Source organism: Callospermophilus lateralis, chromosome 3 (genome assembly GCF_048772815.1).
Source record: "Callospermophilus lateralis isolate mCalLat2 chromosome 3, mCalLat2.hap1, whole genome shotgun sequence".
Taxonomy (NCBI): Eukaryota; Metazoa; Chordata; class Mammalia; order Rodentia; family Sciuridae; genus Callospermophilus; species Callospermophilus lateralis.
The window spans coordinates 2,259,097-2,280,354 of record NC_135307.1 but is presented as its reverse complement, the minus strand read 5'-3'; the positions used below and the strand labels follow the sequence as shown (position 1 = coordinate 2,280,354).

Below are 21,258 nucleotides of genomic sequence, written 5' to 3'. Positions count from 1 at the left end.
TCTATGCGGACAAGGGAGCAGACTTGCGCAAGAGCAGCCGTGCCCAGGGCCGGCTGGCGCAAGCGCGGCAGGCCGAACCCGAAGCCCGCGGGGTGGGGCCTGCGGGCGGAAGTTCCGGGGCCAGAGGCTGCCCCTCCGGCCGCGCGATGCCGCGGTGCGTGCGCCCCGCCCCCACAGGACCCCGCAGAGCCAGCCCCGCCCCTACAGGATCCGAGAGCCCGCCCCATCCCTACGGGACCCCGCAGGGCCTCCCTGTTACCCAGCGGAGCTGCCCTGTGACGCCGCAGAGCCTCCCTGTGACCCCTGCCCAGCCCGCCCCGCCCCCACAAGACCCCGCAGAGCCAGCCCCGCCGCTACAGGATCCGCAGAGCCTCCCAGTGACCATGCAGGACCGTCTTACCCCTACAGGACCCCGCCGAGCTTCGCAGTGACCTGTAGAGCCCGCCCCGCCCCCACAGGACCCCGCAGAGTCTCCCAGTGACACGTAGAGCCCGTCCTGCCCCCACAGGACCACAGAGCCAGCCTCGCTGTCACCGGACCCTGCAGAGGCCTGTAGAGGCCCGTCCTGCCCCCAGAGGACCCCGCCCAGCTACTTGGTGACCCCCCAACGCCACTCTGTACCCCCGCAGGACACCGCAGAGTCTCTCTGTTCCCTCTAGGACCCCCTGCCAGCCTCTTTGTACCCCCACAGGACCCCGCTGAACCTCTCAGTACCTCCATAGAACCCTGCTCCTCCATTCCAGGACCCCACAGCGCTGGTCTCTATGCTCTACCCCCCACCCCAGTCTCAGGGCCTCACCTCCCCAGTTGTTCCCGCTTGTTCCCGCTTTTCCGGTTTTGGGACCCACTGGGCCTACTCCTCCCCTCTCCAACGTGCATCTTGTTCTCTCCTCCTGTGTCCCTCCCTTTCAGCACAGACCCCCAGAGGGTGGAGACTGAGGCCTGAGCCTTGGGTGTGGTGAAGCCAGGTCAAGGAGCAGGATGGTGGAGGGTTGGTGCTAGGAGCCAGGGCTGGAGACAACAGACGGCGGAGGCTTCTGACTGGGATGCTGATGTGGAGGGCAGTGGCCACAGGAGTAGTGAGGAGCATGTTGCTCACAGGGGCCAGCCATCGGGCAACAGTCTGGTTAGTGTCTGGAAGGTGGCCTAACTTGCTGCCTGCCATCTGACCAAGGGGCCCTGGGAGCCTTGGGGACCCTACCCCACCTGATCCTGATCCTTCCCCTAGAGCCTCAGAGGTGAAGACCCACAGCCTGGTGAGGGTCAAGATGGACAGCAGGCAGCTGTGGGCACAGCAGTCACAGCTCACTCAAGAGCATAGGCAGCCCTTTCCCCCTGGGGGCCAGTCTAGGACCAGGGGCCAACCAGGTGCCCAGAGCAGTAACCAGCACGGATTGCAAACGCAGGACTGGGTAAGTAAGAGGAGGCCACCTCTGGGTGGGCTAGTTGGGGAGGGGATCAGGCAGGAATACAGGGGCCTGAATGGAGACAGAGGGGCAGTATGCTCTCTCCCCATCATCCTGTACCCTTTTTGCCTCTCTATGCCGGGCAGAGTGGAGGCCCACCCGAGGTCGGGAAGATGTCCAGTGCCCCCTCACTCCTGGCCAAGAGAGTATCTTGAAGAGTATCTTGAATTGGAGGGAGAACAAGCTTCCAGGGCAGGGATGTGCTTGGTTCTCACAGTAGTGAGAGAGACAGACAGACCCAGCTGTGCTTGCCCATGGGCATTCCCTGAGCTGAGGAATCCAGACTACCTGTGTGGTTCCACTTAGGGAAGGTTCAAAGCCAGGCCAGACAGGTCCATGCTTCTGTAAGACAGGAGCTCAAGGGTCTCTCAGGATGCCAGGTGCTAGTCCTGCAGTCAGACAGTGCAGGGAGCCTTTTGAGTCATGCATTTGGGTTTGTGTGTGTCCAGCACATGTGTTCACTGAGGTCAAAGGTGGGGGGAAAGTAAGAAGGCTCTCTGAGCTGCTTGCATGACTGCCCTGTGCCCTCCTGGGTATTTCCTTATGTGGGTACCCAGTACTGGGGCCACTGGAGTGAGGGATCAGCAAGACCCTTTAGCTACTGAGGGACTTGCCTTCTGATAGGTGGTATAGCCAGTAGGTACACAGGAAGAGTGGGCCTGGGCTAGCTTTGCACAAACCACAGGGCCCTGCGGCAGAGAGAGCAGGGACAGGAGGAGACACTGCAGTGTCTTTCACACCTGGGTCCTTCCAGGGTTGCTCCTGTGCAAAGTTCCTTGGCCTCTCCCTTGCTTCTGACTGTGGCCCTGAAAGGCACCCAGACTGCCCTCTCTAACTTTCTGTCCCCTGGATGTAGAATCTTTTTCTTCCAGATCTTCCCTTAATTGGCCTCTTCTCCGGTGTCACCTCCCAGGCTAACTTAAGTCCTTCATCCCTCCCCTTTCCCAACCTGGGTCTCAAGAGCCACTGCCTCTACTGTGCCTGACTACAGCCCCCAGTGCCATGCATGGTGCCAGAACATGCTCACAAAGATGAGCAGCCTTGGGCTGACATCAGGCCAAGGAGGTCTTCCCCAGCACAGGGTGTCCAGACCACCAGCCTAGACCAGTGGGTGAAGCTCCAGCTGTCGCACTTGTGCTTAATGACAGCTAGTAGAAGGGTGGAGGGCTAGGGGTGGTGGTGGTAGTGCTGTAAGGAAGCTGGGAGCTGCAGGACTGGGACCGGGGTTGGGGTGCACCAGGGTTACCACTGGGCAGGCCGGGCAGGTGAGCGAGGCAGCAGAAGCCATACACCTCCCTCTGTCCTCATGCCAGTGTCTGCCTTTCCTCCCCTGGAGTTGTAAGTGACCAGCCATGGAGCACCAGACATGTGAAGTCAGCCCTGTTTGGAAACCATGTCCTGATCAGTCTAGAGGCATTGACTGGAATCCATCCACAGAAAGAGGGTTGGGAAGTTAGTAGCCTTTACAGACCCAATAGCAGGCTCAAGAAGATAACACACGGGCTGGGCTGGGGCTCAGCGGTAGAGCACCTGCTTGGCATGTGTGAGGCCCTGGGTTCTGTCCTTAGCACCGCATACAAATAAAGGAATAAATAAAAGTCTATCAACAGCTAAAAAAATTTTTTAAAAAGAAGGGCAAAAAAAAAAAAATGGCAAAGAAGGCCACTTACAATAGTACTAGTAGTAAATTTAAAAAGTGTACAAAACCTTCCTGAGGGTAACTTTTAAATATTGCCATAGAATCACAGATCCCTGAAGATGGAGAGAGAGCTCCGTGCTTGGACAGGGGCATTCAGGAATTAGTGTGTTGCACTAAAAGTACTGGACTCCTGCCTCCTCCTTCAGCTCTGCAGCCTAGCCACAGAAGCACAAATGGCCAGTAGGGCTTCCACCCTGGCTCCCACCCAGCAGATGGGAATGGTGTCCATACTCCAGGAAAGGGAGGGCAGGAAAGATGAAAAGGCCACTGTTCACAACAAGGTCTTCTCTACCTAGAAACACCCTCCCCCAGCCAGTTAACAACTCCATACTCCTGAATGAAAGAAGGCTTGAGTAGCTGCTATGGGTGAAACCCTAGTTTCAATAGCCTGAAAAAAAAAACAGTCAGAAAAGCCTGGGAAGACTCCTGCTCACTGTGGCAGCACTCGGTCAGCCCTGGCCACATACCTCTGTGAGGACCACTGAGTAGCTGAGCAATACACAGATACCTCACAAGATGAGAAGTTTTAGGTGTTAATTTTACTTTATGTATGTGTGCAGCCCTGGGGATTGAACCCCCGGGGTACCACTGAGTTATATCCTTAGCCCTTTTATTTTTTGAGACAGGGTCTCACTAAGTTGCCCAGGCTAGCCAGTGACCCTCCTGCCTCAGCTTCCTAAATTGCTGGAATTATGGGCTGGGTGCCACCATGCCTGGCTCCATTATTAAGGTTTAAGCCTGCTAAGTTTCAAAAACATGATTCAATGCAATCCCAGTTTTTTAAAAAAACAAACTTCATGCTGGGCACAGTGGTGCATACGTATAATCCCAGCAGCTCAGGAGGCTGAGGCAGGAGGATCATAAATTCAGGGCCAGTCTCAGCAACTTAGAGAGAACTTATCTCAAAAAATAAAGAGAGCTAAGTGTGTAATTCAGTGGTTAAGCACTCCTGGGTTCCATCCCTGGGATGGATGGACAAACAAAATTTCATGAATCTTGAAAATTTTACTCTAGATGCACCTAGTGTTTTGCTGGCATATTAGTTATACATTCTTACATAAACAGAGTAACTCCAAAACTTAGTGGCTTGAAACAGTCTTTTGCCTTGGACTCTGTAGGCCAGGAACTCTGCTGGGTGGCCTTGATGTGGTCTGTCAGGGGGTTGTGGTCAAGATGTCAGTCTGAGCTACAGTCCCTCTGAAAGCTGCACTAAGGCTGTGCCCACAGCACTCCCTCACTTGGTCAGGGTTGGATATGGGCAGAGGCCACAGATCCTGACCACAGATCTCCACACAGCAGGCTGGGGTCTTCCCCCCACACACACACCAGGGAGTGAGAGCCAAGTGCAAGTAGCCAGGGCTCTGCAGGTGACCTTGGAAGTCACACCCCATCATCTCTGCAGCATCTTTTCTCATGCTGGTCATCCCTCCTGAACCTGGGAGGGGGCGACATGAGGCTGATCCATGTGCAAGTCCTTGGATGTGCTCTGGAGGTCGGTGGTGATCAGACCTTGTCCTGGACGGCCCAGCAAAGCCCAGTGGCCTAAGTTAGGTTTCAAGCCCGAGCCATCACAGTGGTCCTGCAGGGTCCAGAGACAAATCTCTCAGAGGTAGGCAGAGGAAGCAGAGGGACTTGACAGCTACCTTTAGTCGGCAGCCCTAGGATGTGTGACCCGAACCCCTCAAGGGAATTGAGAGTCTGAGGCCAGCTTGGGGCACACAGTGGGACTTAAAAAAAAAAAAAAAAAAAAGGCTGTGGAAGCTTGTTACAGAGAGGGTACCACATGTAGGCCGAGAGAAAAGAAAAAAATTCTGCCCAGCATAGGTATCTTCTACAGAGAAGGCAAGTTATCACTTGACTTCAAATGATAAATATAGGACAATTGTTGGACATACATGTGATCCCAGTGACTCAGGAGACTGAGGCAAGTGGATCTCAAGTTCAAGGCCAGCCTCAGCAATTTAGGGAGATCCTGTCTCAAATAAATAAATAGGCTAGGGGTGTAGCTCAGTGGTAGAACACTCTTGGGTTTGTTTCCCAGTACCGCCAAATAAAGGGCTGGGACTTAACTCAGTAGTAAAGTATTTATTTGTCTAGCATGCATGAGGGCCTGGGTTCAATCACCAGCACCACAAAATAAATAACATAATGAAAGTGATAAACAAAAAAGAATTCATCCTCCATAGACTCTTTTTTTCTTTCTTTCTTTTTTTTTTTTTTTAGCTTTAGATGGACATAATATCTCCATTTTATTTTTATGTGGTGCTGAGGATTGAACCCAGTGCCTCACGCATGCCAGCCATATCCCCAGTCCCCCCATAGACTCTCATATCAATTCTGAGGACGGACCTCAAAGAGGAAGACAGTGATCTCAGAAGGCATGAAGTAGACCAGGAATGAGGGTGAAACACAAGTCTTTGGGGAGATTGAAACGAGCACCGATGGTTAAGTGGTTAAGTACCGAGCTCAGTGGTTAAGTACCCCTGGGTTCAAACAATCACTGGGTGTCAGTTACAGAGCCTGCTTGGGGTACGGTACCCACCACAGTGGCTTGGACACAAGGCTTCTGGGTCTTGCACCATTTGGGAATATTGGACTTGGTTTTGCATGTACACTGTGACTGCACCCAAGAATAGAAAGAGCCCTGTCCCCACAGGGGAAGGGAAGATGGGACAGAAACCACATGCAGTGATCGCAGAAGGAAGCATGAGGCACCAACCAAGAAACGCAGACAGGCAAAAGGGCCAGAAAACATTGAGAAGCAGACAGAGCCACTCACCTGGCATTCAGTTCAGCAAATGAACGTGGACTGAATGTTCCAGTTGAAAGAATGGCTTCATCAAGGGGACTGGGAGGGCTGGGGTTGTAGCTCAGTGGTACAGCACTTGCCTAGTTTGTGTGAGGCCCTGGGTTCGAATCTCAGCACCACATAAAGATAAATAAAATAAAGGTCCATTGACAACTTAAAAAAAAAAAAAAAGGGTGGAGGGGACTGGGAATAACCAGATCCTGCGCCGCCCACGTGAATGTGTGGAGAACAGCAGTATTCCAGCCCAGGGGCGGGGATGGACTGTAAGTAGCCGCCAGTTTACTGCACACTCTGTGTCAAATTCAGCAAATTTGTTTGTGCCGATACCTGCTCCACAGGACGGAGCATGGACCCATTTAATGGGCATATTTCTGAGTGAAAGAAGCAACTGACCGAATCATCTATGCAGTGTGGCTCTATTTATTCAGAGTTCAAAAACATGGAAAAGTAATATTGGTAATATATTCATTAAAATCTAATTTAAAAAAATACATGTAGGGCTGGTGTTGTGACTCCCAGTGGTAGAGCACTTGCCTAGCATGTGTGAGGTACTGGGTTTGATTCTCAGCACTGCATATAAATAAATAAAGTTCATTGACAATAAGATATTTCTTAAAATATATGTCTAAAATTTTTACTTTATAAAGAAAGCGTGCAACAATTTTTTGGGCAGGAATTGAACTCAGGGGCACTCGACACTGAGCCACATCCCCAGCCCTATTTTGTATTTTATTTAGAGACAGGGTCTCACTGAGTTACTTAGCACCTTGCTTTTGTGGTGGCAGGCTTTGAATTTGTGATCCTCCTGTCTCAGCCTCCTGAGCCGCTGGGATTACAGGAATGTGCCACGGCACCCAGCCTGTGCAACAGAAACAAAAGTCCTTGCTTCCTCTAAGCTCTAGCAATTAAAATTGTGTGGTATTGGGGCAGAAAGTGGCAAATATTTGCACAATTTAGGACAAACGGGTGTCAAAGTGACACTTGTGGGCCGGAGGGTGGTGCAGTTGTAGAGCGCTTGCCTAGCATGTGCAAGGCTCTGGGATCCATCCCTGGTACTGAAAGAAGAAAAAGTGACCCATATCATTTTTTAATCTGGAGGTTTAATTTCTGCGTGGAATTTCAAAGCAGCAGGAAATACTTTTCAATAAGTGGTAGTAGGATGGTTGGCTATCCACCTAGAACATGGCAGAGTGAACCCCCACTTCTTCTGAAACACAGCATTTAACCCAAACCGTAGCAGCACTGGAGACGCCGAAGTGTTTAGAATCCCAGAGTAACAAATGCCTTTCTTAGGCCAGACGTACAATCCTTGGAGGAAAAGCATAACAGATTTTTAAATTATGGCACAATCAAGGACATAAAAATGTTAAATGACATTCTGGAAGGAAATACTTGTTATCTTTAAACAGTCAAGTGTCTATGAAGGGATGCTTGCAAGCTGTCAGAAAACTGTCGTGAAAACCGAACAGAGGACTCGGGGTGCAGCTCAGTGTTGGAGCACTTGCCGAGCTCAGTGGTTAGGTACCCCTGGGTTCCAACAAGCCCAGGTTTGTGCCTTGGTTCACACGATGGTGAAAGGGACTGACACCGCTGTGCAGACCCAAGGGTATTCCCGAGCAGGGGAAGGCAGACTACCTGTGTGGTTCTGCGTAGGGAAGGTTTCATTCCCAGCACTACAAGAAAACAAGCCCCCCAAACAAAAAATTTTCTATTTACCCACTGAATAGAAAAGTGGGTAAAACCTGTGATGACATGCAGTTCTGAAAGAAGAAGCTGAACGGACCCTGAGCATGAGTGGAAAGATGGCTGCGCGTGGGATGGGTGAGCATGTGGGAGAAGAGCAGTCCTTCTTTTGGCTTTTCAAAGAATCCATTTGTGATTATTGTCCACTGTTTTTTCTTTTAACTTATTCACTAATCTACCGTAATTCCATCTTTAAACTTTCAGTAAATTTCTTTTGTTCTTTTTCTAGCTTCTCAAGTGACTTGCTTGGCCATTGCTGAACTTTTTTCTAATGATGCATTTAAAGGTATAGAGTGCCTTCAGAGGACATTTTTGGCCACCCTTCATGGGTTTTGGTGTGTCCTTCTCTCATTGTTTATTCCTAATAAATTTACGTCTCAACCTTGATTTTTCTTTTTCACTCTGGGGTCAATTAGAAGGGTGTTTTGGAATGTCTGTGTCAATAGGAGTGACCTGTGTTTGTTTTTTGCAGAGATTGAACGCAGGGGTGCTCTACCCCTGAGCTACACCTCCAGCCCTTTCAATTTTTCATTTTGGAAAAGGGTCAAAGTTGCCCTGATTGGCCTTGAACTTGGTAACCTCCTGCCTTAGCTTCCCAAGTCACTAGGATTGCAGGCATGCACCATTGTGCCTGGCTTATTAGTAATTTTTAATTAATTATACTGTGTCGTAGTCACAGATTTGTTGTGGCATCTGTAGTGTGTGGGAGGACCTGCTTTGCTTGTGGCCTACATCATGACGGACTTTGTGACTGTCCCATACATTCGGCAGACGTGAGTTCTGATTGTCCTGTCTGTTGGGTGGCTCTGCCTGTAGGGCAGCCGTCCCCTGGGCTGTAGGAGCCTGCACCCTGGGCTGCTGCCTTTCCAGTTCTCAGCTTTGGGTTCTGTTGCTCTCCCGCCGGGGAAGCTAAGGCCTGAGCAACCCACTCCCAGCCCCACACTTTTCTGCCCTCTGCCCTCAGATCACACCTGTCAGCTGCCACCACTGGCCCTGAAGTGACAGTGAGCATTGTCCACACCCTTCTTGTTTCTCCCCACTTCTTCCCTTCCTGACTCCTCTTTTCTATTTTCTGTGAACTGATGATCAGTCCTTTCCCAAATTCACAACACATCTCTGCAGGTCCTCTCACAGAGGATGGGCAGTGACCCTCCTCAGGCCCTGGCTGTCACCCTGTCTTCCTCAGCAGCCCTTGTCCTGGCCCTGCTTTCTCTGTTTGCCTGTTGATCCCAGAGCACATCACCCAGCAGCTTCCGCCAGTGGGGCTCACAGGGTGCTGAAGGTCTCAGGTGAGCTCCATTACTCAGCTCCACACTGGATGGTGCTTGATTGGTGGCGTGTTTGGTGGGAGAGGCTCTTCCTGCAGGACTCTTAAGTGCCCCACCACTTCTGGTTTCCAGGGCTGCTGTGTGATGCCCTGAACTTTTGGACTTCGGATCTTTGTGCCCTGTTTGTGTTTGTTTTTGTTTTATGGTGGAGGGGATCAAACCCAGGGCCTGAAGCACGTAGGCAAGAGCTGCATAGGCTGTGCTCCCAGCCCTGTGCTTCGTTTCTTCCCTGAAAGCTTGTCTGCCTGTCAGAGTTCTGGAATGTACTCTGGGAGGCATTTATTTTCATTGCCCTGGGTGGGGGCTTTCTGACTGGGGCCTTTTCCTTTAGTTTCTGGGAAAAGCACATGTGTGCGTGTTGTGTGTGTGAGTTCATTTTCTCTCTCTTCAAGGTTTGTTAGTTGTATGTTGGCCCAACAGGAATAGTTCTCCATCTTCCTTGTTTTTTATAAATGTTTTCTGTATCTTATTTTCAGTCCTGCATTAGTCAGCATTTGCTGTAATGATGCTCTGTAACAAGCAGCTCCATAATTCTAGTGATGCATAGTGAACTTCCATTTTGTTTTCTGCTCATGGACCTGAACAGCAGGGTTGTGTGTCTTCTGCATTCCCCTCTTGGTGCTCCTCCTAGGGCCTGCTGTTCTCAGGCTCCTGGAAGAAACACAGAAGGCCAGCCCACTTCACACAAGCATATTGTGAGAATATACCCCTTCTGGGAGTAACATCATCAGGGCAGGAAGAGAAACTCTAGGGGAAGCACTGCGAGACCACATGTTAAAGGGGAGGTGTACAATTCAATTACAGAAACAGGGCTAAGAATAGATACAACAGCCAGATTCAGTGGTGCAGGCCTGTAATCCCAGCCCCCCTGCTCAGGAGGCTAAGGCAGAAGGATCACAAGTACCAGGTCAGCCCTAGCAATTTAGCAAGACCCCATCTCAAAACAAACAAACAAACAAAAACATTGGAATGCAACTCAGTGGTAAAGCATCCCTAAGTTCAGTCCCTAGTACCAAAACAAACACCAGGGCTGGGGACATAGCTCAGCTGGTAGAGTGCTGGCCTTGAATGCACTGATGCCTCGGGTTCCATCCCCAGCACCACAAAAACAGAGGGACCCCCGGCCTACCTCCCATGGAGTGTTTCATGTGGAAGAACCAGTCTTGTCCTCTGAGTGGCCCTTCTCCATACCCTCCTGCCCTTGCTCATGGGTCTATCTGCTTCCCAGGACGGCAGTGTCAGTAGGGACCTGTGCTTGGTGGTTCCTGGGAGGCCTCTCTGAGTGTCCTTTGCCCTGGGAGGCCTGGCCCTGTTTCCCAAAGCAGTGCTTGTGCAGATGCTATGTGCTTGGCGAAGCTCGTCCCTGGAGGGTTCACCTTGGCATAATGGAGCGGGGGGCTCTCCTCTCTCTCTCTCTCTTTTTTTTTTTTTTGGTACTGGGATTGAACCCAGGGTGCTTAACCACTGAGCCACATCCCGAGCCCTTTTTATTTTTGAGACTGAGGGTCTCCCTCAGTTGCTTAGGGCTTTGCTAGTTTCTGAGGGCCTTACTAAGAAGCTGAGGCATGCGCCACCATGCCCAGCAAGTTTCTTAGTTTCTTGAGTCTGAATAATGTTCCCTTGTGTGATTGGCCCCTTGTCTCTTTTACATCCCTTGATGGATACTTGCGTTTCGACTACTGAAAACAATGCTATGGATGGAGTTGTGCACACACCTGTCCAGTCCCTGCTTTTCATTCCATGGACACGTGCCCACCGCAGAATAGCTGGCACGGGGTTGTTGAGGTTTGATTTTCTGAGTAAGGCTTTGCAGGGCTGTGCTGCCTGCTGTCTTCAGCGTGGCACCCCTCCCCTTTCCAGAAGGTGAGAAGATGCCCCTCCACTCATGGGGCAGACGGCCTGCCCACGGGGAAGGTAGGGACATGCTGCTGGCCTCTCCCTGCAGGTGTGCCTGGCCTTCTCCTGGCCCTCTTGCTGGTCACCACCTCTGGTCTCCTGCGCACATGGATGGCCCTCCTGCACTGTACCTCTCCTCCTCCTGTGCATTCACGAGCAGCATCACCCCACCTCACCCCACGTATCACCTTAGAGGGGTGGGGGGGATGTATGAGGTCTGTCTCTTGAGTCTAGCGTTTCTGGGAGGTGCACAACAGGCCGACTGACCATCTCTGGCCCAGCCTGGGCCCCTGTAGTAATTGTGCCCAGGGTCCTGGAGGCCGTTTCTAGCTCTAAACATTGCAGCCCTCACTGTAAGCCTAGGGACAGACACTGTGGAACTTGGGAGGTGCCCGGGGTGCCACGTGCCGCGGCCCACTGGGAGCGGGGAGGCTAAGAGAGCTCACTGTGTGCAGGGGAAGGGGAGCGAAGGCCCCAGGTGTGTTCGCACCATCCTGTCCTGTCCCCACAGGTGTGTGAGCCACAGGAGCACAGGCGCCCACGCCGCCACTGGAGCATCAGCATTGATGAGCGCCGGCGGCTGGCCATGCTGGGCACCCCCTCCCAAGACAGGGTGTGTGGTGGGTGGGGAGGCTGCCCTGTCCCTGGCCTCATCTGCCCAGTCCCTGTGCTTCCCTGCCCACACAGCCCCTGACACCAATGTCGCCCGCAGGACATCACGCAGATGGTGGCAGAGCTGGTGTCTGAGGACGTGGACAAGGACGTGCTCCTCGCACAGCCACCCAGGTCTGCTGAGTCCACTAATGCCTTCTACGACTTCCTGGCCCGGAGCACGCCCTTCTGGCAGAGTGCGACTTTGAAGAGCCAAGCCTCGGGGTCTCCCGGCTCCTAGGAGCTCTCGGACCTCAGCTTTCCAGAGCTTCTCCGTGGGGAGGTTTTGGGGGAGACCTCTGTGTCCTTGTGTCTCACCAGGGAGAAAACAGGCCTCAAAGCACTGCCTGCCTGGTGCCCTGGGGCCGTTGGGAGGTGTGGCAGCTGCCGGGGAGGGGTCTTGCCCCAGCCTCCACCACCTGGAGGGTGAGGGACAGAGGGTCCTGCCGGCAGAAGGAGGCCTGCCTTACACTGCCAGGAGGAAGTTCTGGGGCACCTGGGCAGCTGGGTGCCAGGCGCCCCACCCTGGGGCTGACAGCACCTCTGGAGCCTTGGTCCTGCCTTTGAAGGCCCAGATGGGATTCCAGGACCCAGCAGTGATGCGGGGTGGGGTGGGGCAGCGGGGTGGGGTGGGGCAGCTGGGTGAGGCACACAGAGGGAGGCTTCCTGAGAAAGAGAGCTCCCAGCTCTGGAAGTGAACCCGGAGGTGGACTAGGGTGCATAGAAGGTCTGGGGTGGCCTTGAGAAGCTGGCTGGACAAGTGGCCCCAGGCCTTAGGCTGGAGCCATAACTGCCTGGTCTCAAGGCGTGGGACTGAAGAAGGGTTCTGAGCCAGGGTGACAATCCAGGCTGCATTTTGAGGCGATGGAGCTGGAGGGGCCTGGGGGTGGGAGATAGGGAAAGGAGGGAGGGTTCCCAGCCCTGCTGGCTGGCAGGATGGAGTGTGAGGTGGTGGCCTTGGACTCAGTGACCGACTTAGGGGTTGCTTGGGCTTCTGCGGGGGCAGGGCTGGTGAGGGGCTTTGGGTTGAGAGGAGGTGACAGCCACCTGGACCGTGCACACATTGGCAAACAGGCAGTGCTGTCCCAGAGCCCAGGCTGAGGTGCAGATCTGGCCATATGGTGCCTGCTGCCCTTCAACATTCCTCCTGCTTCTCTGCCTCCCTCACTATAAGATGCAGTGGAAGTTCCTCTTCCTTCAGGAAGCCTGCCTACATCACCCAGCTGGGCACTCCCTTTCCAGTTCAATGTGATTTTGTCCCATTTGTTCGTCAGGATCCCCAGGGTGGGTGGAGGGCAGGCCATGGAGCCACAGGGACTGGTGGGGGGGATCTAAGAGGTGGGGTTCAGACAGGGTCCTGGGGAAGGGGAACATCACAATCCCTCCCCCTCCTGAGGCCCCTGACAAAGATGTGGGAGTTGGGGTGCTCTGGGCCAGGGAAACACACAAGAGTCATCCCAGGGCAGAGTGGGAGCTACGTGCCAACGGTCACCACAGAGGTCGCATGCTGTGTAGTTCTGAGTGACTTTAAAAGATTGCGTGTTATTTTCACTCATGGCTGAGGGCTGACTGGGTTCATCCCACCAATTCTGGTCTCACCTGGGGAGTCTCCTGAGGCTGCAGCCAGGTGAGATGCTGACTTCATAGGGTTCCTGCAGAGCTCCTACCCACCACAGCAGCATAAGCTGAAGTCTTGGGGTCTTGGGGCTGAGCTGACCCATGTGGGTTCATCTGCCACCTCCTAGTGGTTGACATGGCCTCAGAGCCAGCCCTGTTCAGTGGAAATGAGACCCTCTCCAGGACAGTGAGGTGCCAGAAAAGATGGCAGTGCCTGGGGCAGTGTGTTTACCACACCTGGGAAGAAGAGGCCATGTATCAGTTTTCTACTGTTGCTGTAACAGATTATCGTAGATGAGTGTTTTATGGCGCATGCCTGTAATCCCAGCAACTGGGGAGGCTGAGGCAGGAGGATCTCAAGTTCCAGGCCAGCCTCACCAATTTAGGCACCAAGAAACTTTGCAAGACTCAGGAAGTGAAAGGGCTGGGGATGTGGCTCCGTGGTTAAGCACCCCTGGGTTCAATCCCTGGTGTGTCTCTGTCTCTGTCTCTCTCACACACACACACACACACACACACAAACACAAAGACAGGACATGGGCCTTTAGGAAGGAGCCTGATGTCTCCCTCAGGGTACTCTGGTGGCCATTGGGCAGAGGCCAGGGTGCTGCTTGGGGTTTGCCAGTGCATAGGGGTGGCCCGGCTGGGAAATCCAGGAACAGGGGAGGGTCTGGGGAGTCAGGGGCTCACTTGAGAGAGACCTACCTTGGGTAAGTAGGAGTTCACAGCAACAGGGGGCTTTCGTCCTAGGATAAACAGAAAGGTCTTGGGACACAAGTCAAGGGGAGGCTGGATACGCCGGGAAGGATTCGAGGAGGGAAGGATCCAAGGAACGCAGCCAAAGTCCCCAGCCGCAGTGCGGTTAGGTCTGGCTCTAGTCACTGCAACCCCATGCTTCTAGACTGCTTTCACTTCTGCTTGGGCACCAGGTCAGTTCCTGCCTTTACCCAGGACTCACGTGAGTGTGTCCCGCCACCCGGCCCCCGGGGACCCTGGCGGTTGAGGGTGAGGGCCTGCGCGCTTCTGGAGCAGGACAGACACCCAGAACGGAGCCGCGGGCGGGCGGGCGCGCGCGCACAAACGCTCTTCAAGCGCATGCTCGCTCAGCCTTGGCCGCGGAATCTCCCTGCGTCCCCAACACCCTTCTCGGCTAGTGACTGGCTGGCTCCGGTTGGGGAGCAGCGGCCCCCTCTGTTCACCTGAAGCCGAAGGGGCCTCGCGCTGGCGGCCCATCCGGGAGCTGACCCCACGCAGCGCGCAGGACCAGTCGGGGTGCCTGGGAGATGTAGTTTGCAGCTTTGCTGAGTGCCTACACAATGCCACCACTGCCCCCGTTTAAAAGAAATGACTTTATTGGCTTTGCAAATACTTGTCCGTGATTAAGCAGTGCAACAAAGAATATGTTTTTTAAAACTCGCTCACAATTCGATCACTGAAATGACCACAGTTAACTTTCCGGGAGGGTTATTTGCAGCTGTTTCTAGATGAAGAGATGCAAGGGTATATGGAAATACAAAAACCACTGAGACATCTTAAAATAATATTTTAAGATAGAAAAACTATTGCTGAAATCACACGACTGCTTCTCACTCTCAAGAATAATTTATTAAATTATTCTTAAATTATTTTTAGGAATGAAGAATCATTAGGAAAGGGTGTCCTGTTTTTCAGCAGCATGGTTTAATTAGACCAGACTAGCTGATGTCTGGCTTTGAGTGGTGAGGACCCTGCTGAGACTCCCCACCTCTTCTGCCTGCCCTGCCGGGTCCATGCTGGCCAGGGTCTTGGTATTTTTGACCCACCCTGAGCCTGGTCACATTCTCTGTACTCTGATGCCTGCAGTGAGTTCACGACCAGAACCAGACCACTCAAGTTCCTTCTTTTGATTTAGGTCTTTTATTGGCTAGACTTAAGGTCAAGGTTGTGTATGTGTACTGGGGATTGAAATCGAGTGCTTTACCAATGAGCTATATCCCCAGCCATTTTTATTTGTCATTTTGAGACAGTGTCTCACTAAGTCATTGAGGCCTCAAACTTGTGATTCTCCTGCCTCAGCCTCCCAAATAGCTAGGATTACAATTGTGTGCCACTGCACATGGCTTTAAATTTTTAAAGAAAAAAATCTTTTCTTTTTTAGTACTGGGGATGGAACCCAGGGCCTTACACATGTTGGGCAAGTGCTCTACCACTGAGCTACATCTCTAGTCCTTTTTATTTTGGGACATGTCTTGCAAAATTGCCTGGGCTCATTTTGAATTTGTGATCCTCCTGAGTAGCATCTCTCATATTGATGTCTATACTTGTATGAACAATTGGAGAAATAATTCTTGTATTCTACTTTATTTTCCTAAGGACTATGTCTTCAAACTTTGAAAATGCTTCTGGGAAAAACAGAGGCCAATATGATTTTTTTTGTCCTTGTTGGTGATACACTTTTCCTAGGGGAAGGGGGTTCCATTAATTGTTGAAGTTTAGTAACAGGCAAGACAAATAACAGGTCTAAGTTAATTCATGACACTCTGATTTTCTGGAACATGCTGTGGCCTTTCCTGAGAAGGCTCTGCTGTTATTCCAAGGAGTCTTTCTTGCAGGCCCTTTGAAACTCACCTACCTCCAGAACCCAGTGCCTTGTGCAGCCTCAGGGATCCTTCTGAGCAACAATCAGATCACAGAAGCAAAGGCCAAATCCCCCAGGCCCCAAAGGATCCTGCACAGGGATGTGTCCCTGCCAAGTGTCCTCTGGGCCCCTGCCCACCTGCATGGGTTCTCCTTTGCTGACTCCTGAGTTGAAGAGTGCCCCTCTCTGTCCTGATCCTGAATCTGTACCCTCACCATTTTGTCTCAAAAACACTTATCACAAGATATTATATACCATGTGTCCCCAGCCTGCTGCTAGACTGTCAGCTCTCCAGGGCTGAGACTTTATGTCCTTACCCTCCAGCATTGAGAGTGGTCTGCAGCTTAAAGTATGTATTCAGAAAATAACAGCTGAGTCAGTTGCTTAAACTGCTTGACTTGCCCTGAGATGACCTGGAAATGTTATTCCCTTAGCAATCTGATGTTCTACCCTGACTGCTTCTGACTTACTCTACTGAGGTGTGATGTGAACCCTTCTTATGTTCCTTGGCTCTTAAATCTTCCTCGCATTGTGCTGTCTGGTCAGCAGATTTCTGGGCTCCTCTTTGTTGGACCTAGTTTCTCATTAGGGTCCTAATATGTAGAGCACTCCTGTGCTGGGTCCCCAACCTTCAGGTGCACTTTCTGCTCTGCCAGGTTTTCCACCTACCTGACCCTCCCTCCCTCTAGTGTTTCTGTTGAATTTCCTCACTTGTCAGCAGGCCCCTTCCTGAGCCAGCATGCCTGCTCTCTGCACAAGCCACTCTCCTCGCTTGAATGTCTATTTGCTTTGCTACCAGATGTTTTTTAATTCTTTAGTCCTGAGATCTTCTGGCTGTCTCTGAGCTAGGTTGAGAGCAGGCAATTGTCCATTCACCTTTCATCTGGAGAGAGGAAGGCAGAGTGAGCTGGCCTGCTGCAGCTGGACCCTGTGCCTCTTCTGAGGCTTCCTGAGCATCATTCTGCTGTGTGAGGAGTGTGTCTTAGGCCTGGTGGGGCTGGTTTGGAATTCATTTGGTACCTCCTGAGAAATGGGCCCTGAGCTCTGACGGCCATGTTTTTCTTGTCCACCCCCACACTGGGAGAGGGAAAGGGTCATATTCCTCAGCAGGCACCTGTAGGATGTGATTGTTTTATTGAAGCCTGTCCTGTTTGGGATGGAGGCAAATGCAGAGGTACGGAGTGATGTTTCCATGTTCTCTCCATGGCTGATAGCTGCTTAGGCATTGTTGGGTAATTCTAACTTTTTTGGTCTGTTATTCTGGAATTGGTAGAAGGAAATCTTATGCTATGGAAGAGTGTGAGGCGTAGGCCTGTGGGGAGGGAGGGAGACCCCCATTCCATCTTATCCTTTTTTGGAGAGACAGCCTGTGGATCATCACCTGCCCTCTTGTACCTATACTTCTCTTTCACTCTGCACATCAATCACCATCAAACACAAAAGGAAGCACCTTGGGGTCCTACACCCCTCCACTCTCCCTGGGAGCCCTTCACAGCAAGCTCTGGTAGTTCCAACTCCATTCTTAGCACACAACTGTGGCAGAACCCCTCTTGGACCCTTCCTGGCTTTGGTCTCAGCACTCCTATTGGTTTCCCGCCTAGACTCCCAGCATCATGCAGGGAGACTGTGTGTGCTGGGAGATTGCAGCGCACTGGCCTGGGCCACCTGCTCAAATCCTGCATGGTGGCCCAGGGCTCTCTTCTGAGAGACACCCTGTACTTCCCAGGGTGTCCCATAGGGTTGCCCTTCAAACTGAACATGGTCTCCTTGCAGCCACAGACCTTCACTGTCCAGGTAACCTGGGCAGCACCACAGGGTTCCTTAGACCAACCTCCAGCCCCCAGATACCTGCCTCACCTTCCCCCACATGGTTTGGAAGGACCCATGATTATTGTCATTTGGGACCACCTCCTGTCTTCAGCTCTTGGGGGTGGTATCTGGGCAATATACTCTCCTCAAGCTTTAGTAATGCTCAAAAATCAACATAGCTGAGAATTTTGAGATGAGTTGGAAAGTGTGAGGTGCCCCTCTGCCTACAGAGGAACTGCCCCCAGGCACTCTATCCTTGCTGGGGTTCAGCCTCATCTGGGGCCTGCAGCAGGGGGTCCTAGGCACAAGACCCTTCCTTCCTTTGGACTTTTTCACCAGGCCACAGTTCGGGAAGGCCTCCCTAGCTCAGGAACATGCCCCTGAGGGGCCGGAAAACAGTTACTGAAGTCCAGAGATGGCCTTAGGGGCTGGAAGATAACAGCAGGACACAAACCCCCTGATATTGGGTGGCAGAGTTAGCCCTGGGAGGAAAGTGCGGGGGGTCAGGCTGGACTGCTGTGCTCCAGGATAGGTGGGCTACTCAGGGAGGGGGTTGGGAATGCCTGGAGGGCTAAAGTATCGAGAGGATCCCTGGGGGCTGCCTCAGAGGGCCTGGGTAGGATCCACCTGGGGGTACAAGAAGGGCTCAGGCATGGAGGCCCCAGGGTGCTCCACCTAGGGATGTGGAAAGGGCCCATCCGGACAGGGGCGTGCGGAAGGGCCATCCGGGGACGCCAAGAGGCCGGCTGGGCAGGGGCGCGCGCGACGGCCACCTGGAGATGTCCAGGAGGCCCGCAGGGCAGAAGGCGCCGCGGGAGGGCCACCCGGGCTGCCGAGGGGCCGCGGGGCAGGGGCGCGCGGCCGGCCGCCGGGCTGCGGAGAGGCCAGGCGGGCAGGGGCGCGCGGGCCGGCGCGGCGCGGGGTCGGATAACGGCCCGCGCGGTGGGCGGCGGCGCCCGAGGCCCCTCCCCGCCGCCCGCGGCCGCTCCTCCTCTTCCTCTCCCGCCCGCGCCGCGGCCCTCCCGTCCCTGCGCGGCCTCGGCGGCCTCGGAGGCGGCGGCGGCGGCGGCGGCGGAGCAGCGCGGCCCCTTTAAACGCCCGCCGGCGGCCCCCGCGCCCGCCCCCGCCCCGGCCCCGGCCCCGGCCCCGGCCCGCGCCCGCCCGGCCGCCCGCGCCCCGCGCCCGCCCGCCCGCGGCCCCGCCGCCGCCGGCCCGGACATGGCCGCCAACATGTACAGGGTCGGAGGTAAGGCCCCGCCGCGGCCTCCATGCGCGCGGCCGCCGCCCCTCCCCCGCCGCCCGCCGCCGGCCCCCGCCCGGCTCGCCCCAAAATGGCCCCGTCCGCGGGCCGGTCCGGCCGGGCGCCGCGGTGGCGAACCGGGCGGGCAGCGGGCCGTGCCCACCTGTTGGGGGCCGGGTGGCCCTCGGGGCCGGCGCTGGAGGCCAGGAGCTTCCCGGGGGTCGGTGGGCCCGGGGCTGCGGCCGGCTGCAGCGGCCGAGCCGGAGCACGTGGCCTCAGAGGCGCTGGCCGCCCTCCTGGGAGCAGGAGTTTGGGGGTCTGGGGCGTGTGGGGTGTCCGAGGGGCCGCGCAGCGCTGGCTCCTGCTGCTGGGACCCCGAGCCCCGCTGAAGCGGGCCGCGTTCCTGCCCAGAGCCCTCTGCACCGAAGCCCAGGAGCTTTCCCCAGCGGGGCTCTCTAGGGGGCTGGCCATCGGCAGGGAGCCATCATCCCAAGTACCCTCTGAGTCACCCCAAACTCTTCTCGGTCTCCTGCTCGCCCCATTCCAACAGGAAGGCATTTTGCAAGCCTTGGGGAGAGGTAGGAGGTCGCCACTGGGCTGAGGCCTTGGGGTCTTCCTCCTGGGGCCAGTTTCCCTGCTGCCTAGGCCCCAGGAAGCCTCTGGCTTGGGGCCTCACTCTGGCGGGTGTGTGGGGGTGTGTTCTTGGGTGCTGAGTGGAGCCCTGGGCTTGTCCACAGCTGGTGCTCTCACAGAAAAGAGGCAGTGGCCTTGCACACAGTTGGCCCCTGCTGACACTCCATCTATTCCACGTACCTGTCCCTGTCTGGACTCAGACCCCTCCCTTGGTCACCAGGCAGTGGGATTATGCCTCCCCAGGCCTCTGCCCCTTCCCCACCTGCATGGTGGTTTCCACCTGTGTCACAGCTGGGACAGCAAGGAGGTGCCATGTTCCCCTCCATCTGCCTGATCCCTGAGTACTCAGGGTGCTCCATTTCCACTGTGTCCACTGAGTGCAGTCCACCCAGGCCTGCTCTGGCTTTGGGCACAGCAGCCAAGCACTGTCCCCTGGCCTGAATGAGTGTCCAAGCTCAGTAGGAGCTGGGGGCCTTCCTCCCTCCCAGGAATGTCAGCCTGCCTCTCTTTTGTCCTCACACCTTTGCTTCTTGCCAGGTCCTGAGTGGACACAGATAGGTCAGGTCATCTCTACATGGTGCCACCTGGGCCCTGTGAGGGAGTGGGCAGGATGCCTCCCCACTGAGGCCACAGCTTTCCTCCCTGTGCGGTAGCATCCAGCTCTGCCTGGCTTCTGGTGGTCCTGTAGCTTGATGCGTCCCCTTGGATCGTGTTTTGTAATGCAGACCCTTTCCTGCCTGAGATGAGGCCCCTGGGGGTTCTCACCCAAGTCTTGCCTCTAGTCCCCCCATCTGGAAGGTTCTCCCTCATCTGTGAAGGGTCCCTATTGTTCTGGCCCCCATCCCTCTGAGTTCACAGTTCTTGCTGTGGCCTCTGGATCGAGCATGGTAAGGAGAAGAGTGGCTGACGGCAGAGGCACTGTTCCTGGACCGGGCCTGCAGGAGGAGACGGGGTCGAGGCAGCGCCAGACTACCAGCCCTTGGCCGGGAGATGCTCGTGCCTGGGGGTGCCAGCAGGGCCCTCTGCCCCAGCCCACTACTTGGAGCTTTCCCTGCCCCTGCTCAGGCTGGGGGAGGGAGCCTGGACTCTGGCTCAGGCCCCTGTAGCTGCGGGCCTGCTTGGTGCTCAGGCTGGCCTGCCTGTGATTTGGGTTTGGGCCTCTGCCTCCATTTCCTCCTGGTATGAGAGGATCTGTCTCTTTGTCCTTCTGTGCCTTGTGGTGGTTCCCCTGGGGAGTGCCTGGCACCCATGTGGACATAATGTGACTGCCCAAAGCCAGGTCGTGTCTTGCCACATTCCCAGAAGTGAGACTTCTTGGGTCCCTGAACAGGTTTTGGAGTCTGTTGCGGAACCCTATCTGGCCTGTCTGTGGGTCTGGCCCTGGCCCGTCTGGAACCTCACTGGCCAGCCTTTCTCAGCCAGGAGTCCATTCTGAGCCTGGGGTCCCATGGACTGGGGACTGGACCTGAGCCATGCTGCCTGGCAAAGGCCATCTTGTTTCCTGTTTCTGTACTGAGGAGCAGGGAGAGGTCAGGATCGCTGTCCCTCCGTGGGACACTCTGCTGCCTGGCATGGACCATGGACCATGGCCTTGGCTGTGCTGCCAGATGTGCTGTGCCGTCCACTGTGGGAGCTGCCCAGCCTCTGGGGCCTGCCATGAGGCTGTGCTCAGCAGGCATGTCTGTGGGCTCCCCTTCTTCCACTTGTTGGCCCCTGTAGAGGCAATCACATGGACCCAGGTTTCTGGACA

General features: G+C 54.6%; 2 protein-coding genes across 5 annotated transcripts in view; both read left to right on the top strand.

Moving 5' to 3' along the window:
• Positions 1-367: 367 nt before the first annotated feature.
• Positions 368-11,833, top strand: Tex22 (testis expressed 22). 2 transcript variants are annotated; one of them, XM_076847923.1, is made up of 5 exons: positions 368-596; positions 913-1,126; positions 1,229-1,412; positions 11,453-11,554; positions 11,654-11,833. In XM_076847923.1, exons 3-5 carry the CDS (start codon positions 1,269-1,271, stop codon positions 11,831-11,833), a joined length of 426 nt encoding a protein of 141 aa, XP_076704038.1. In that variant the 5' UTR covers positions 368-596; positions 913-1,126; positions 1,229-1,268. The 2 variants fall into 2 exon arrangements, with proteins under 2 accessions (XP_076704038.1, XP_076704039.1); XM_076847924.1 differs by lacking the exon at positions 368-596 and having other exon boundaries at positions 699-1,126.
• Positions 11,834-18,798: 6,965 nt separating this feature from the next.
• Mta1 (metastasis associated 1) overlaps positions 18,799-21,258 on the top strand; it is a 36,024-nt gene continuing 33,564 nt past the window's right edge. For all 3 annotated transcript variants that reach the window (XR_013090717.1, XM_076849521.1, XM_076849520.1), the window contains exon 1: positions 18,799-18,881. Coding sequence is in view for 2 of the 3 variants with exons in the window: in XM_076849521.1 (XP_076705636.1) it covers positions 18,854-18,881 (28 nt within the window). In the remaining variant the exon portion in view is untranslated. The remainder of the gene's footprint in view (positions 18,882-21,258) is intronic.

Coding starts and splice junctions, on each gene's coding strand:
- Tex22 (XM_076847923.1), top strand. CDS start 1,269: ATGGACAGCAGGCAGCTGTGGGCACAGCAGTCACAGCTCACTCAAGAG. Junction 1,413..11,452: donor GATTGCAAACGCAGGACTGG/GTAAGTAAGAGG, acceptor CTGTCCCCACAG/GTGTGTGAGCCACAGGAGCA. Junction 11,555..11,653: donor GCACCCCCTCCCAAGACAGG/GTGTGTGGTGGG, acceptor TGTCGCCCGCAG/GACATCACGCAGATGGTGGC.